We start from the raw sequence: 15,378 nt of genomic DNA on the forward strand, positions 1-15,378 counted from the left end.
TATCATCAAATCGAGTGACAAACTCTGCATTGGCAATAGTCAAGGGGTGTTTGGCCCCAGAAATGGCTATGGATGTCAGACTTAACAAGTGGATGTGAAATGAGGAACAAGTGTACCTGGTTAAATGCCCGATGAACTTGAATCTGGCAATAAGTGTTAGAACTGGGTGTTGTGGTCTGTGGTGGCCATGTTTTAGGTCATAATGTGTTCTGGGATACAGTTAAGCTGGAAACATTGTTGTAACCTGTAAACCCTGGTTAATGATATTTCCACAAACACAGTTGAACAAGCCCATAGTATTAATCAAATGTAATAGCCACTAAACTTAATTTCATTTGAGCCTGTGTCCTTATTAGTGTTGGCCTGCCCCAACAAAATCTATGGTCATGAGCTGCTGTTTTTCTCTTAATTTTAGTCAATTTCACAGTCACATAAAAAATGGAAAATCATGTCCAACGTTGCTTATCTTGATGTTTGATTTTACAGCAGAAAAATTGAAATTTTCATAACCATCAGTAGACTAATTGTATTCAATGTATATGTGCAATTTGTGGGTATACAGTTACTGATTTTAGCCTGTATGCTCCTTTGCACAATTTGTCAGCCACCTGTCTATGGTTTTAAATACCTTTGGCTGATGATCAATCTTGTATGCTGTTTGCTGAAACTGTCGTATTTCTCTGATGATATGGGAGATCTAGAAAAGGACAAAAATCAGTATGAGTTAAACCTGAATAAAATATGTACAATTATTTTATAATCTATGTAATTTTTTAGAGTGCATGTAAAACTAAGTGATGAATTATGGTGTGTTCTTTATCAAATAAAAAAAAAAATACAAACATTGTAACCAGAGTATAGTAATGAAAACAAACTAGTAACTGGTTAAAGAAAGAAAGGATGGATGGATGGATGGATGGATGAATGGATGGAACAAAACAGGGAACCAGTAATATTAGTCAAGTTATGCTCAGCATGATTTTCAATAAAACCAAACCTGAATGGTTTGTTATGTTGATTTGCTTATTTTACACACCAAAAATTATTAACCCTTCCAAAATATATATTTCAAAATAACTTCTATGTACATTTGTGTACTTGAAATTACATAACAGAAGGCTAAGAAAAAAACAAAAACAAAAAACAGCACTTGTTTACCATTCGCATCTTGGAAAAGTTAACCAAGTTGTCTTCTGTGTAGTTTGGAGTACCCTCTTCAATGAATGCTAGGTCTGTGAGGTACATCCCCAAGTATGGTACACATGGAGGGTCACAACTAGCAGGCACAATAGTACTTTATTAGATAATGTAAACGAAGTACATATTTGGCTGAAGTATACACGTATTCACATAAGTTCATGTCACAAACAACACAAGACAAAAGTAATAAGCCATTAAATATTAAGTTTACTTTTTTAAAGCCTCTCTTAGGTTCTTGAACCTTCCCTCAGATGAGACCAACTTCTGCAGCTTGTCAATAACTGTTTTGGTCTAAGGAGTGAATAAAAACCAAAAAGACATTACACATCTCAGACATGTAGTATATCATTTGATCAAATGATGCAGTTTCACAAGTAACCATTCAATATCCTTAAATTCAGTACTGATCCAATACAATTTGATTCATATCTGGGCCTATAAGATCCAATTCAGTTCAAATTAACATGTATTGATGTATGCTAGGGGTGGTATGGTTGTGCAGTGGTTAGCACTGTTGTCTCACAGCAAGCTGGTTCTGGCTTTGAACTTGCTGATCAACTAGGGCCTTTCTGTATGGAGTTCTTTCTGTGCGGGCCTTTCTGTCTGCATGTACTCCTCGTGCCTGTGTAGGTTTCCTTCACGTGCTCCAGTTTCCTCCCACATACCAAAGACATGTGGATTAGGTCAACTGGCTACCCTAAATTGCCCAAAGTTGTAAATCTGAGTACAAATGGCTTTCTCTTTGTATTAGTTCTACAATAGACTGGCAACCTGTCCAGGGTGTACAGCCTCCTGCCCAATCTTGGGTGTCCATTTAAAAAAAACCACCAACCTGTGGCAGCTTTATTTTATTTTTTATTCATTTTTTTAATGGGAAAACCACATGTGACTCTTAATGAAGCACATGTCTGTGTATGTTCTATTTTATTTGTTTCATCTGTTGGTATGGCCTTCTGTTTAATACCTCAGTCACTCCTCTTTAGTAAGTGCAAAAAAGACTTCCAAAATCAGGTAAACAACATTGTCTACCAATATCTTACTAAAACCAGCTGGCTAAAAATAGCTAGTTGCATTTCATCAAATCACGTAGTGACAGCTAGTGAGCTAGTTGTAAACAAAGAAAATCAGAAATGAATGCAAATAATAAAACTTTATGTATAACTAATTGAGCAAATTTACCATCTCATCTCATCTCATATCGTTATCTCTAGCTGCTTTATCCTGTTCTACAGGGTCGCAGGCAAGCTGGAGCCTATCCCAGCTGACTACGGGCAAAAGGCGGGGTACACCCTGGACAAGTCGCCAGGTCATCACAGGGCTGATACATAGACAACCATTCACACCTACGGTCAATTTAGAGTCACCAGTTAACCTAACCTGCATGTCTTTGGACTGTGGGGGAAACCGGAGCACCCAGAGGAAACCCACGCGGACACGGGGAGAACATGCAAACTCCACACAGAAAGGCCCCCGTCGGCCACGGGGCTCGAACCCAGACCTTCTTGCTGTGAGGCGACAGCGCTAACCACTACACCACTGTGCCACCTGGTGCGAATATGTTTAGCTTTAACATGTCAATCATTTTCATTGCCATTTCAGTGACTGGTAGTTGGTTATAAGCTTCTGCCCCTTTGAGAGATGATGTAATCATTATATGGAGACACTGTGCATTCAGGGGAACAAGTGAAGGGTCCACTGTTCAATAAAGATTGAGATATGTCTTTCTATTTAAAATCCACCACTCAATAGTCCCATTCACACTCAAAGAAGCCATGGGTCTGAGGAGGATCTACAATCACATATTCAAAGCATGTTTTCCAATGAACATTAATTTTTCACCTGTTGAAACACATTGTACTTGAATCTGCCATAGAAGCCAGTAGAAGCTGTGCTCCAGTGGACTTCTGTGGGTGCTGTATTTGGATCTTTAAAAGAGATTTTCATGTGCACTGTCCACTGAAACAGTTTATATTAAATGAACAAACAGCAGGATGCTGCATTAGGATAACTGATCATTTGATCCACTAATGTATTGAATTTCATCAAGAGTGATGATAAACACACATTTCTACATTTAAGATAGAAACACTGCATTGCTCCATTTTAATGAAATTTGATGATGAGGCCAGTCTTCTCTGCTTCACCGAGACAACAGCAGCTTAGTGACAGAAACTCCACAGCTGTGACAGATCACCACATCATTTGAAAGAAGTGTCACATAATAAATAAAATTTCATATCTTTGTCAGATTTTGTGTCTGCAAGAATAATTGTAAAAAAATGTCCTTAAAACATAAAAAGACCTGTCTAATTTATTATTTAATTTAAAGTGTCAGAATTGCTGGAAGAAATAACGTGGGTTATGGTACACTAATTACTTCTTGTTTCAGATGATTGTTTAATAAGTGAGAGTATTCCATCCAGCTTCTGGCCTTTTTTTTTTTGGGCCTGAGCAGCATGAGATTCTTATCAATGTTACATATTTGCTGGTAATTAGCTACCTTAATTGCACTGTGCCACTGTGGCATGGTGGTGTAGTGGTGGTCAGCATGGTGATGTAGTGGTTAGCACTGTCACTTCACAGCAAGAAGGTTCTGGGTTCGAGCCCAGTGGCCGATGGGGGCCTTTCTGTGCAGAGTTTGCATGTTCTCTCCGTGTATGTGTGGGTTTCCTCTGGGTGCTCTGATTTCCCCCACAGTTCAAAGACATGTGGTTAGGTTAACATGGGACAGCCATGGCCTGAGGTTGGGCTGAAGTGCCTTTGAGCAAGGGCACCTAACCCACAACTGCTCCCCGGGGACTGCCCACTGCTCTGGGTATGTGTGTATGCTCATTGTTCACTTGTGTGTGCATGTGTGTGTGTTCACTGCTTCAGATGAGTTAAACGCAGAGGTTAAATTTCACTGTGTGCTTAAGTCTGTATTTGAGTGTATGTGTGACAAATGAAGGTTTTTTGGCTTCCTTTGTCTGCTTTTATTTAAAAAAAATATTCAACCTACAAATTTAAGGCCAGATAATTTGAGTAACCCTGTATAACAATATACCGTAACTATATCAGATCAGCAATTAGAATGTTTACTCCACTTAGACAACATGAACTTGTGTATGAAAACCATTACCTACACGACTCTTCAAACAGATTATAACATAAGAAATTGAGCCTCTTCTAAATATAATCATTTCTTCCCTGAGAACTGGCTATGTACCCAAATCCTTTAAACTAGCAGTTATCAAACCCCTGATTATTAAAAAACCTGACCTTGACCCCTCTCAGCTGTCCAATTATAGGCCAATATCAAACCTTCCCTTTATCTCCAAGATCCTAGAAAAAGCTGAGGCACTGCAGTTATGCTCATATCTACATAGGAATATCATCCATGAAATGTATCAGTCAGGATTTAGACCTCATCACAGAACAGAGACAGCACTGTCTAAAGGAGCAAATGACCTACTGTTGGCATATGATCAGGGCTGTGACTCCCTGCTTGTATTGCTTGATCTTAGTGCAGCCTTTGACACCATTGATCATTCCATCATCCTGAATAGACTAGAAAATCTTCTGGGAGTTAAGAGAATGGCCCTTTCCTGGCTCAGGTCTTCTTTAACTGATCACATCAGTTTGTTGATGTAAACGGTGATTTTTAGCTCATCTGGCCACAGGCCAGGCCAGATGAGCTTATGCAATCACACATTGTCTGTCCGTCATCCGTCATCATCATCCATCCACAATTTACAAAAATAGGTACCGTATGGGTACCTGTGGCTACTGCTTATAAATAAAATTGTTTTCTGATACCATGTCCATACAGCAAATATAGCATATATATTTACTCTATGAGGCAGTAGCCAGAAAAATGAACAATTTAAAAATCACAGAAGTAAAATATACCAAGTGTCTGTACTTTATATTATTCTACTCTTACTGCTTACAGTTTTTGAAACTGAAACCTCCGAAACGAGGCTGACATACACACGCTGTTGCCATGACCGAAACTCTTATTTCCCGGAAAAGGCCCAGCACTAGAGCTCAGTGGTCTCTTTTCGACAACTTCCCATAACAACTCGGAAGTGTGTCACATCTACTTCACACATGGGATCACTGGCCGAAGAAGGTGATGAAAGGGGGACAACCTGAAGTATATTTTAAAATAGGAACACACTTTCCCTCAGTAATGAGCATAAATGTATCTGAAAGCAATTTCTTTAGTCTAGTCCATTTATTTCGAATGGTGAACCAAATTGTATACACTCACCGGCCATTTTAATCGGAACATGTATGCGCATGTGCAATGCGCGATTGTTACTCTCATTCTTACAACACGATGACATAGTGGCTACAGCCTCTATGTGAGGCAGTAGCCACAAAAATCGCTACTCCTCCTAGAGGATTGATTGGATTTTGATCAAACTCGCACACAATGCTCCCAGGTGGGTGTGCATAAAAGTTGTCAAGATGGTGGCGCCAACTATCATTTACAATTTTAGGGTGTCTGAAATTTTTGGGTGACTCGTCACATTAAACACTATTCTTTGTAAACTGCTGGGACATTTTCACTGAAACTCACCCAAAAGTCTCTAAAAGACATAGTCCAACAAGAATTGTTCACCAGGTGGCGCCACCTACCATGAATGAGGCTACAGAGGGGTCATGTGCAATTTCACAAAATCACTATTCCTCCTACAGGAGTGATCAGATTTTGATCAAACTCATAAAGAATGTTCCCCAGGTTGGTATGTATAAAACTTGTCAAGATGGTGGCGCCACTTGTCATAATTAACATTTTATGAGCATTTGAAAATTTTGGGTGACTCATCACACCAAACACTACTGTTTGTAAACTGCTAGGATATTTTCACTGAAACTCACCCAGAATACTCTAAAGACATATTCCAACAAGAATTGTTCACCAGATGGTGCCGCCTGCCATGGATGCGGCCACACAGGAGTCATATGCAATTTTACAAAAATCACTACTCCTCCTACAGGAGTGATCAGATTTTGATCAAACTCATATGGAATACGGAATGTTCCCCAGGTGGGTATGTATAAAACTTGTCAAGACAGTGGTACCAGCTGTCATAATTAACATTTTATGGGCATTTGAAAATTTTGGGTGACTCATCACACCAAACCCTACTGTTTGTAAACTGCTAGGATGTTTTCATTGAAACTCAGCCAGAATAGTCTAAAGACATATTCCAACAAGAATTGTTCACCAGGTGGTGCCACCTGCCATGGATACAGCTACACAGGGGTCATATGCAATTTCACAAAAATCGCTACTCCTCCCACAGGATTGATTGGATTTCAAACTCATACACAACAACAGTGGCTGGTATGAGCTATAGCCTCATTGAGGTTATTTTTCTATGCATACTGAGGTAAAGTTTTGTGTTCCACAAGGGTCTGTCTTAGGCCCACTGCTTTTTTTTTTTTTTACATTTTCCTTCTGGGTAATATTATTTGTAAGCATGGTATTAGTTTCCACTGTTATGCTGATGACACAGAGTTGTATGTTTCTGCAAAGCCAGATGAGAGACACCAGCTTAATAAAACTGAGGAATGTGTAAAGGACATCGGACACTGGATACTTAGTAACTTCCTTCTACTTAACTCTGATAAGAAAGAAGTACTTGTACTAGGATCATCTGTAGCTAGAAGTAGGTTTTCTGTTTACAGAGTAACTCTGGATTGCCTTTCTTCAAGTGCAGAAGAACCTTGGGGTGATTGTTGACTCCAATCTTTAATTTGAAACACATATCAATAACATTATGACAGCTTTCTTTCATCTCAGAAATATTGCTAAGATAAGAAATATGTCACTACATGATGCAGAAAAGAAATAGTTCCTGCTTTTTTTTTTTTTTTTACCTCTAAGTTGGATTATTGTAATGCCTTACTGTCTGGTTCTGGTTCCAATAAGTGCAGAAAGAACCTCCAGTCCAAAATTCAGCAGCAAGAGTCCTTACTAGAACTAGAAGATATGACCACATCATCCCTATCTTATCAACATTGCATTGGCTGCCAATCAAAGTTCGTACTGATTATAAAATACTACTATTGACTGATAAAGCACTGAATGGTCTCGCGGCACAATACCTGAGCAAATTTCTGGTCCTTTATGATCTGTCTCGCCTAGTTAGATCAAAACATGCAGACTATCTGTTGGTACCTCATATAGTGAAGGCTACATCAGGGGGCAGAGCCTTTTCTTACAAAACCCCACAGTTATGGACTAGCCTTCCAAGTAGTGTTTGGGACTCAGACACAGTCTCAGTGTTTAATTCTAGGCTGAAAACATATCTTTTTAGTCAAGCCTTTTGTTAATTGTATTTTATTAGGTAAAGGAGCAGCTCTGAAGGGTTCTCATGCTTAGAGTATTTTGGTAAACTGGGATGTACGGATGCTGTCACCCCTCCCCACCCCACTCTCACACATTCACTCGGGTTTGTTGACGGTGGAGTGACTGGCTATTTTATGTCCTAGGGCTTCCTCATGTTTGTGTTACCTTCTGGCTCTCCCTTTCAGTTAGGTTGTCAAAGTTAGTCTTGCCGGAGTCCCTGTTTGCACTCAGCACAAAATGTATACTGTTCTTAACCATTAGGTTAAAGCGACACCAAGCATACCTAACAACCTGTGATCTCTCTCTCTCTCCCTCCCTCTCTCTGTTTCTCTCTGTTGAATTACATATCGATCCTGAGACACCACTGATGCTGACCTCTCCTGCCCCTCAGACCTGCCTGATCCATCCTGATGCTCCACGTCTGTCTAGTGTCTCATCACATCGCTCCTGTGGAGCATGGCCCCATATGGTCAGTCTAAAAACACACTTAGAAGAGAAGCTCTGCACATTCACAATTTTGCTACGATGGCTGAGGACTACAAGTGCCATGGTACCTTTCAGGTTGCAGTTGTCATGAACAGTTTTGCACTCAAGTTTCCATCAATAAACAGTTGATAACTTCAACTAAACAGACTTCATGGTAAAACTATAATGAATTCCTTGGTTACACAGTTGTACTTTATGACTATATAAAAGAGTTATAGAAGCAAGTTATTTATAATCACACTATCTCTTCTCACCCAAATGAGGATGGTGTCACATTGGCATGCACTGGCGTGTGCAACAGACTTTCTCTCATGCATACTATGAATAGAGCACACCTCTAATGACAAGCTCCTGCCCCAGATTAAGGCACAATCAGAGCGCACATAAAAGGATGCTGCCAACACTTGGACTGTGCGAAATATTGCGTTGTTCATTCACGTTTATCGAGCCATTGTAACTGTAGATTCTTCCTGGTTATTGATTCTTATTCTGTGTTTTGGTTTCTGATCTTGTCCCGCCCAGTCTAGACTGTTTGTGCCTCGCTCAACCCTTTAGCCTGTTTATCGTTATTGATTCAGCCTGCCATTTTGGATTATATGCCTGTGTGGCAGCGGGGGCGTGGCTGAGCATCAGTTTGTGAATGGAGGGCAGGGTCGGGAAAGGTGAGTGGCCAAGTCGCTACACCTGTTGTCAATTAGTGTGTGTGTGTGTGTGTGTGTGTGTGTGTTTCTTGCAGTGATGATGGTGCATAAGAGGAGTAGGACAACAGAGGAGTGCTGGTTGGGACCAGAACACGACTGTGTATGTGTGTCTGTGTGTGTTCGTGTCCTAGAGTGCCCATTACAAGCTGAAAAGCTACTTTAATAAACATGTGTTTGAACACTAGCGACTGCCTGACATACTTCTGGACTCCACCCACATGAGGGAAACTTTCACAGTGGTGCCGAAACCCAGGACGTACAGAAGGGAGCCCATTCATGGAGTCCTCGCCATTCAAGGACCTTGTTCATGCCCTTGCCACAGCACAGCAGAACCAGCATCAAGCACTGATCACCCTTTGGAAGGAACAGGAACAACACTTCAAGGCCTTGATGCTGGCCCAGCAAGAAGACTGCCAAGCGTTCCAACACTTGTTCGCGTTGGCGGGGTCCTCGACTGCCACCGCAGTGGACCCTCCCCACCTCACCCTAATGAAGATGGGTCCGCAGGATGATCCGGAAGCCTTCCTCATGCTCTTCGAGCAAGCAGCCGAAGCATGGAGGTGGCTAGTTGAGCAGCGCGCCTACTTCCGCTGCCGACTGGTGAGGCGCAGCTCACAGCGCTGCAGCTCCCCACTGGCAGCTGGCTCATAAACGCTGACTTAAAGTGAGCCATTTTACAGCATGTCGGCTGCTCCTCGGAACAACAGCGTCAGTGCTTCCAGGCACTGAGGTTGGAGGAGGTCATCCAGCCGTTCGCATTCGGCCAGCAACTCCAGGACACCTGCCAGCGGGGGCTGAGGGTGGATGACCGCGACACCGAAGGAAGTATTGACCTGGTGACACTGGAGCAGTTCATCGTGTGACCTCCAGAAGGAACGGCAGAGTGGGTCCAGTGTCATCGCCCAGCACTGCTGGAACAAGCCATTGAGCTGGCAGAGGACCACATGGCGGTGGTTCCAACAGCAGGAAGACGTGTTTCCTCTTCTCCCTCTCTCTCTTTCTGTTTCCCATCCTTGCCCTGTTCCCCCACTGTGGAGGCGGGGGCTGGATCCCCCCAGTCAGCCTGACGCACCTGTGGTGTCCTCCCATTTTCCCCTCAGTGTTTGTGTCTTCTCCCCCTCAGATGAGTGACATCCATAACACCGGTGCAGAGGGAGAGCCTGGGCCGGTGTGCTGGCGCTGTGGGGAGCTGGGACATCTTCAAAATCAGTGCTCCGTGATGGAGTTGGGAGCGGTGGTCCGGATCCCCAACATGCCAGAAACCAACCTTGATCAGGCCGGAGCATATTGTATACCAGTAAGTGTACAAGGGGATATGTATCATGCCTTGGTGGATTCTAGCTGTAACCAGCCTCAATCCACCAAAGCCTAGTGCAAGGTGAGACATTAGGGAGAGCACAAGTAGTGAAGGTATTGTGTGTCCACGGGGATGTTCACAACTACCCTTTAGTGTCTGTCCACATTCTATTTGGGGGAGAAAAGAATAGAATAAAGGCATCTGTTAATCCTCGTCTCACCCACTCGTTGATTTTGGGGACTGATTGGCCAGGGTTTAAATAACTAATGGAACATGTAGTAAGAGGTGGGTTCTACATTAATATGTCCCAGGAAGATCCTGGTCTGGCATTGGCTGGAGAAGCTGTCACAGAACCGTCTACATCAGTACCACATCAGGGCAACACGAGGAACAAGGAGCAGCCCACCCCTCATCCCTCTCTCAGAGATTCCCTTGAGGATTTCCCATTAGAGCAGTCATGAAATGAGACTCCGTGGCATGCATTTGACCAAGTGAGAGTAATTGATGGTCAAATTCTGCAGCCGAACACGATACCAGCCTTCCCCTGTTTCGCTATTATTAAGGATAGGTTGTACTGAGTGACACAGGACACTCAAACTGGTGAACAAATAACTCAGTTATTAATCCCTAAGAGCCATAGGGAACTCGTATTCCATGTGGCTCACTTTAATCCCATGGCCAGACACTTAGGGCAGGATAAAACACTAGCTCGAATAATGGCCCAGTTCTATTGGCTAGGGATTTGCAGGGATGTCCGTTGATGGTGTGCAGCATGCCGTGAATGCCAATTAGTAAATCTCGTGGCCACTCCAAAAATGCCTTTGCACCCTCTCCCTCTAATCGAAACCTATTTTGAAAGAATTGGGATGGCTCTCGTCAGACCATTAGATCAGTCAGCACAAGGATATTGCTTTATTTTAGTTCTGGTGAACTATGCAATGCGATATCCGGAAGCAGTGCCTCTTTGCAATATTTCAGCATGCAGTATTGCGGAAGTGCTCTTCCGTATTATCTCCCGGGTCGGGATTCCGAAAGAAATCCTGACAGACCAAGGCACTACATTTATGTAACATACACTGTACGAACTGTAAGGGTTATTGGGAATTCAGCCTATCCGCACCAGTCCCTATCACCCACAAATGGATGGCTTAGTGAAATGGTTTAATCAGACACTCAAAAACTTAATTTGGAAATTTGTAAGTGAGGATGTGCGTAATTGGGATAAATGGTTCAAGCCCCTGTTATTTGCAGTTTGAGAGATCCCGCAAGCCTCCACGGGTTTTTCACCATTCGGGTTATTATATGGGCGTAAGCCACATGGCATTTTGGACATACTATATGAAAACTGGGAGGAGGGACCTTTGCCTAGCAAGAATGAAATTCAATACATTCTCGACCTGCGCGAAAAACTCCACACACTTGCTCACTTAACCCAGGAGAATTTGTGGCAGGCACAAGAATGTCCAGTCCAACTGTATGACGGGGCATACGCCTTAGAGAGTTCACACTGGGAGACAAAGTGCTTGTATTATTACCCACGTTGAGCTCCAAATTAATCGCCAAGTGGCAAGGGCCCTTTGAGGTCACACGGCGAGTCGGGGACGTCGATTATGAAGTGAGCTGAATGGACAGGAGTGGGGCATTGCAAATTTACCACCTCAATCTGTTAAAATGCTGGAATGAGGAGGCTCTCATGGCATTGGTATCGGTAGTCCCAGAGAAGGTGGAGCTGGGGCCAGAGGTACAAAAAATAAATAAATTAACATCTCCAGCCACTCCAGTCCCTTGTGGAGGCCACTTCTCACAGGCCCAACTCATGGAGGTGGCCAAGTTGCAGAGGGAATTTTCTGACATGTTCTCACCCCTGCCTGGCCACACCCACCTCATAGAACACCACATTGAGACACCTCCAGGGATGGTGGTGTGGAGCTGCCCTTATCACTTGCCCAAACACACAAAAAAAGGTGGTCCAGGATGAACTCAAGGCCATGCTCAAAATGGGCATAATCGAGGAGTCACACAGTGACTGGAGCAGCCCAGTGGTCCTGGTTCCCAAGACTGATGTGTTGGTCCGGTTCTATGCGGACTATAGAAAGGTCAATGCAGTGTCTAAATTTGATGCATACCCAATGCCTCACATTGACAAGTTGCTCGATTGATTAGGCACTGCTTGTTTTTACTTGACACTGGATCTAATGAAGGGATAGTGGCAGATCCCCTTGACTCCTCTATCCTGAGAGAAAACAACCTTTTCCACACCGTTTGGGCTACACCAATTCATCATGCTCCCTTTTGGGTTGTTTGGAGCTCCCACGGCGTTCCAGCAGCTCATGGACAGGATTTTCCGCCCTCATACTGCCTACGTGGCTGCGTACCAGTACCTCAACGACATCATTATCTATAACGATGATTGGCCGCGGCACCTGGAACACCTTAGGGCCATCCTAAAGTTGCTGAGGCATGCGGGTCTCACCATTAACCCGAAAAAGTGTGCAATTGGGCAGGTGGAAATACAGTATCTGGGTTTCCACTTGGGTCATGGGCAGGTGCATCCCCAAATTAACAAGACTGCAGTGATTATGGCCTGCCCGAGGTCCAAGACCAAAAAGGGGGTGAGACAGTTCCTGGGGCTGGCTGGATACTATCGTAGGTTCATACCTAATTATTCGGACATCACCAGGCCACTGACTGATCTCACTAAAAAGAGAGTACCAGATCTGGTCCAGTGGACAGAGCAATGCCAACAGGCTTTCTCTAAGGTAAAAGCTGCACTGTGTGGGGGGCCACTTTTACACTCCCTTGACTTTTATCTCCCCTTTATTTTACAGACAGATGCATTGCACAGGGGCTGGGGGCTGTTCTGTCCCAGAAGGTGGAGGGCAAGGAATGACCTGTGCTGTACATCAGCTGCAAGCTGTCGATGCATGAAAGCAAATACAGCATTATCAAGAAGGAGTGTCTGGCTATCAAGTGGGTAGTCCTCGCCCACTGATACTACCTGTTGGGACACCCTTTCACCCTCTGTTCAGACCACACGCCCTTCCAGTGGCTCCACTGCATGACAGATGCCAACGCATGGATCACCCATTGGTATCTCACCCTCCAGCCATTCAAATTCGAGGTGCTCCACAGGCCAGGGGCGCAGATGGTGGTGGCAGACTTCCTGTCCCGTCGGGGTGGGGAGTCCACTGCAGGCCAGCAGTGAGTCGGGCGGTGGGCGTATGTGGCAGCGGGGCATGGCCGAGCATCAGTTTGTGAATGGAGGGTGGGTTCAAGGAAGGTGAGTGGCCAAGTTGCTACACCTGTCATCAATTAATATGTGTGTGTGTTTCTTGCAGTGATGATGGCACATAAGAGAAGTAGGAGAGCAGAGGAGTGCTGGTTGGTACCAGAACATGACTGTGTGTGTGTCTGTTTGTGTTCATGTCCTAGAGTGCTGGTTACAAGCTGAAAAGCTACTTTAATAAATGTGTGTTTGAACACTAGCAACTGCCTGCCATACTTCTGTACTCCACCCACATCATGGAAACTTTCATAGCCTATTTGCTTTTTTTTATAAAAACACTCTCTTCCTGCACAAACATCCATCTCCACTCCAATCAACCTATAGTCTCTGACATAATACTTTGCCATACTGTGGATGTAATGGAAGAGAGCCGGCATGCTGCTCAATGCCATGCTCAGGTTTCCGTGCCTCTACCCAGATTGGTAATTTCCCTGCAGCAATTAGGGTTGGACATACTGGCACCCTATGATGGGGTGGAGTATTCCGCAAATGGGTTCCTACTACAATGTGCACTCTTATTCTGACCTGGTGGAGCCCAAGCCTTTGCAGCATGTCTGGGTAGGCTGGATGACACACTGGCTCATGGGGCAAACATGCCAATGGGCTGAGTACCTGATTCGAGTCAAACATCCATGCCTCAGATACTTCCAGTTATTTGGTGCCATGTTCAGGCACCTGTTTCAGACTCTAGGGAAGGAGGACCCCCATATATATATATTTTTTTTTTTGGGGGGGCTAAGATGTGAGAGGCCAATGCAGTGGCAATGGAGGCCAGAGATCACTCCAGAGGCCCATCCAGAGGCCAATGCAGCAGAGAGGCTATCGCTCCAAAGCTCCCTCCAGAGGCCGAGGCAGTGGAGGAGGCTATCGCTCTGGCACCAGAGGCTGACAGGACAACCTCTGCTCCACTGCACATTCCATAGCCCATACCAGAGGCCAACAGGGCAGACTCTGTTGCACTGCCAGTTCCAGAACCAGCACCAGAGGTCAACAGGGTGGCCTCTGTTCCACTGCCAGCTCCAGAGCCAGAGGCTGACAGGGCAACATCTGCTCCAGATTTCAGTGCAGATGAGCTCTTCTTTCTGCCACCCAGCTTTGAAGACATCATCCAGCCACCTGGCTTTGAAGACATTGCCATCCCGCCACCCAGCTTCAGCAAAGACAAAGACATTGCTCAGACAAAGTCTATGCCTGTCCCTGAGCCCATACCAACTCTTGTGCCCATGCTGATATCAGGGTCCATGCTCAAACCCATGTCCAAGCCCATGCCCAAAGCCCATGTCCAGTCCAGAACCTGAGTCCTTGTCCATGCCCTGTCCAAAACCTATGCCCAAGTCCTGTCCAGAGCCCGAGCCCAAGTCTTGTCCAGAACCCAAACCTCCATCTGAGTCCTTGCATCTATTCAAGGCCTGACCCAAGCCCAAGCCCCCACCTGAGCCAATAATACAGTGCCACATCCGCCTAGAGCCAGAGTGGAGTGCCGATGACACGGTGTCCGGTGCCAGGCCCTCATCCTCGGAGCCATCGAAGATGGGTTTTAGCTCTCAGAAGGAGCTCTTGGGGGGGGGGGTCTGTCACATCTGTGTACATAGGCTGTTGTGCACACCATTCTCTCACATACACTCTGAAGAGCACATGCCTCTAATGACAACCACCTGTCCTGGATTAAGGAGCAGAGCACACATAAAAGGATGTTGCCAACACTTAGACTATGCGAAGTGTTGCGTTGTTCGTTCACCTTTTCCAAGCCATTGTAACTGCAGTGCCCTTCCGGTTATCAACTCTTGTTCTGTGTTTTGGTTTCCAACCTTGTCCTGCCTAGTTTAGTCTGTTTGTGCCTTGCTAGACCCTTTAGCCCATTTATTGTTATTGATTTAGCCTGCCATTTTGGACTATAGTCCTGTTTGCTTTTTTTTATAATAAAGACTCTCTTCCTGCACATATATCCATCTCCACTCTAATCAACCTGTGCTCTCTGACATATGGGTTCCCTTTTGACTCTAGTTCTTCATGTCATCTGAAGGAGTTTTTCCTTGACACCATTGCCACAGGTTTGCTCATCAAG

The 15,378-nt window shown here is 44.4% G+C and overlaps 1 protein-coding gene across 1 annotated transcript in view; it reads right to left on the bottom strand.

Moving 5' to 3' along the window:
• The window catches only part of rasgrf1 (Ras protein specific guanine nucleotide releasing factor 1), a 706,856-nt gene that overhangs the window by 15,683 nt on the left and 675,795 nt on the right, over positions 1–15,378 (bottom strand). Inside the window, exons 24-26 of the mRNA XM_060924009.1 lie at positions 1,412–1,491; positions 1,159–1,276; positions 629–697 (exon numbers count right to left, since the gene is read on the bottom strand). Of these exons, the coding sequence (XP_060779992.1) occupies positions 629–697; positions 1,159–1,276; positions 1,412–1,491 (267 nt within the window). The remainder of the gene's footprint in view (positions 1–628; positions 698–1,158; positions 1,277–1,411; positions 1,492–15,378) is intronic.

This window comes from Neoarius graeffei, chromosome 6 (genome assembly GCF_027579695.1).
Source record: "Neoarius graeffei isolate fNeoGra1 chromosome 6, fNeoGra1.pri, whole genome shotgun sequence".
Taxonomy (NCBI): Eukaryota; Metazoa; Chordata; class Actinopteri; order Siluriformes; family Ariidae; genus Neoarius; species Neoarius graeffei.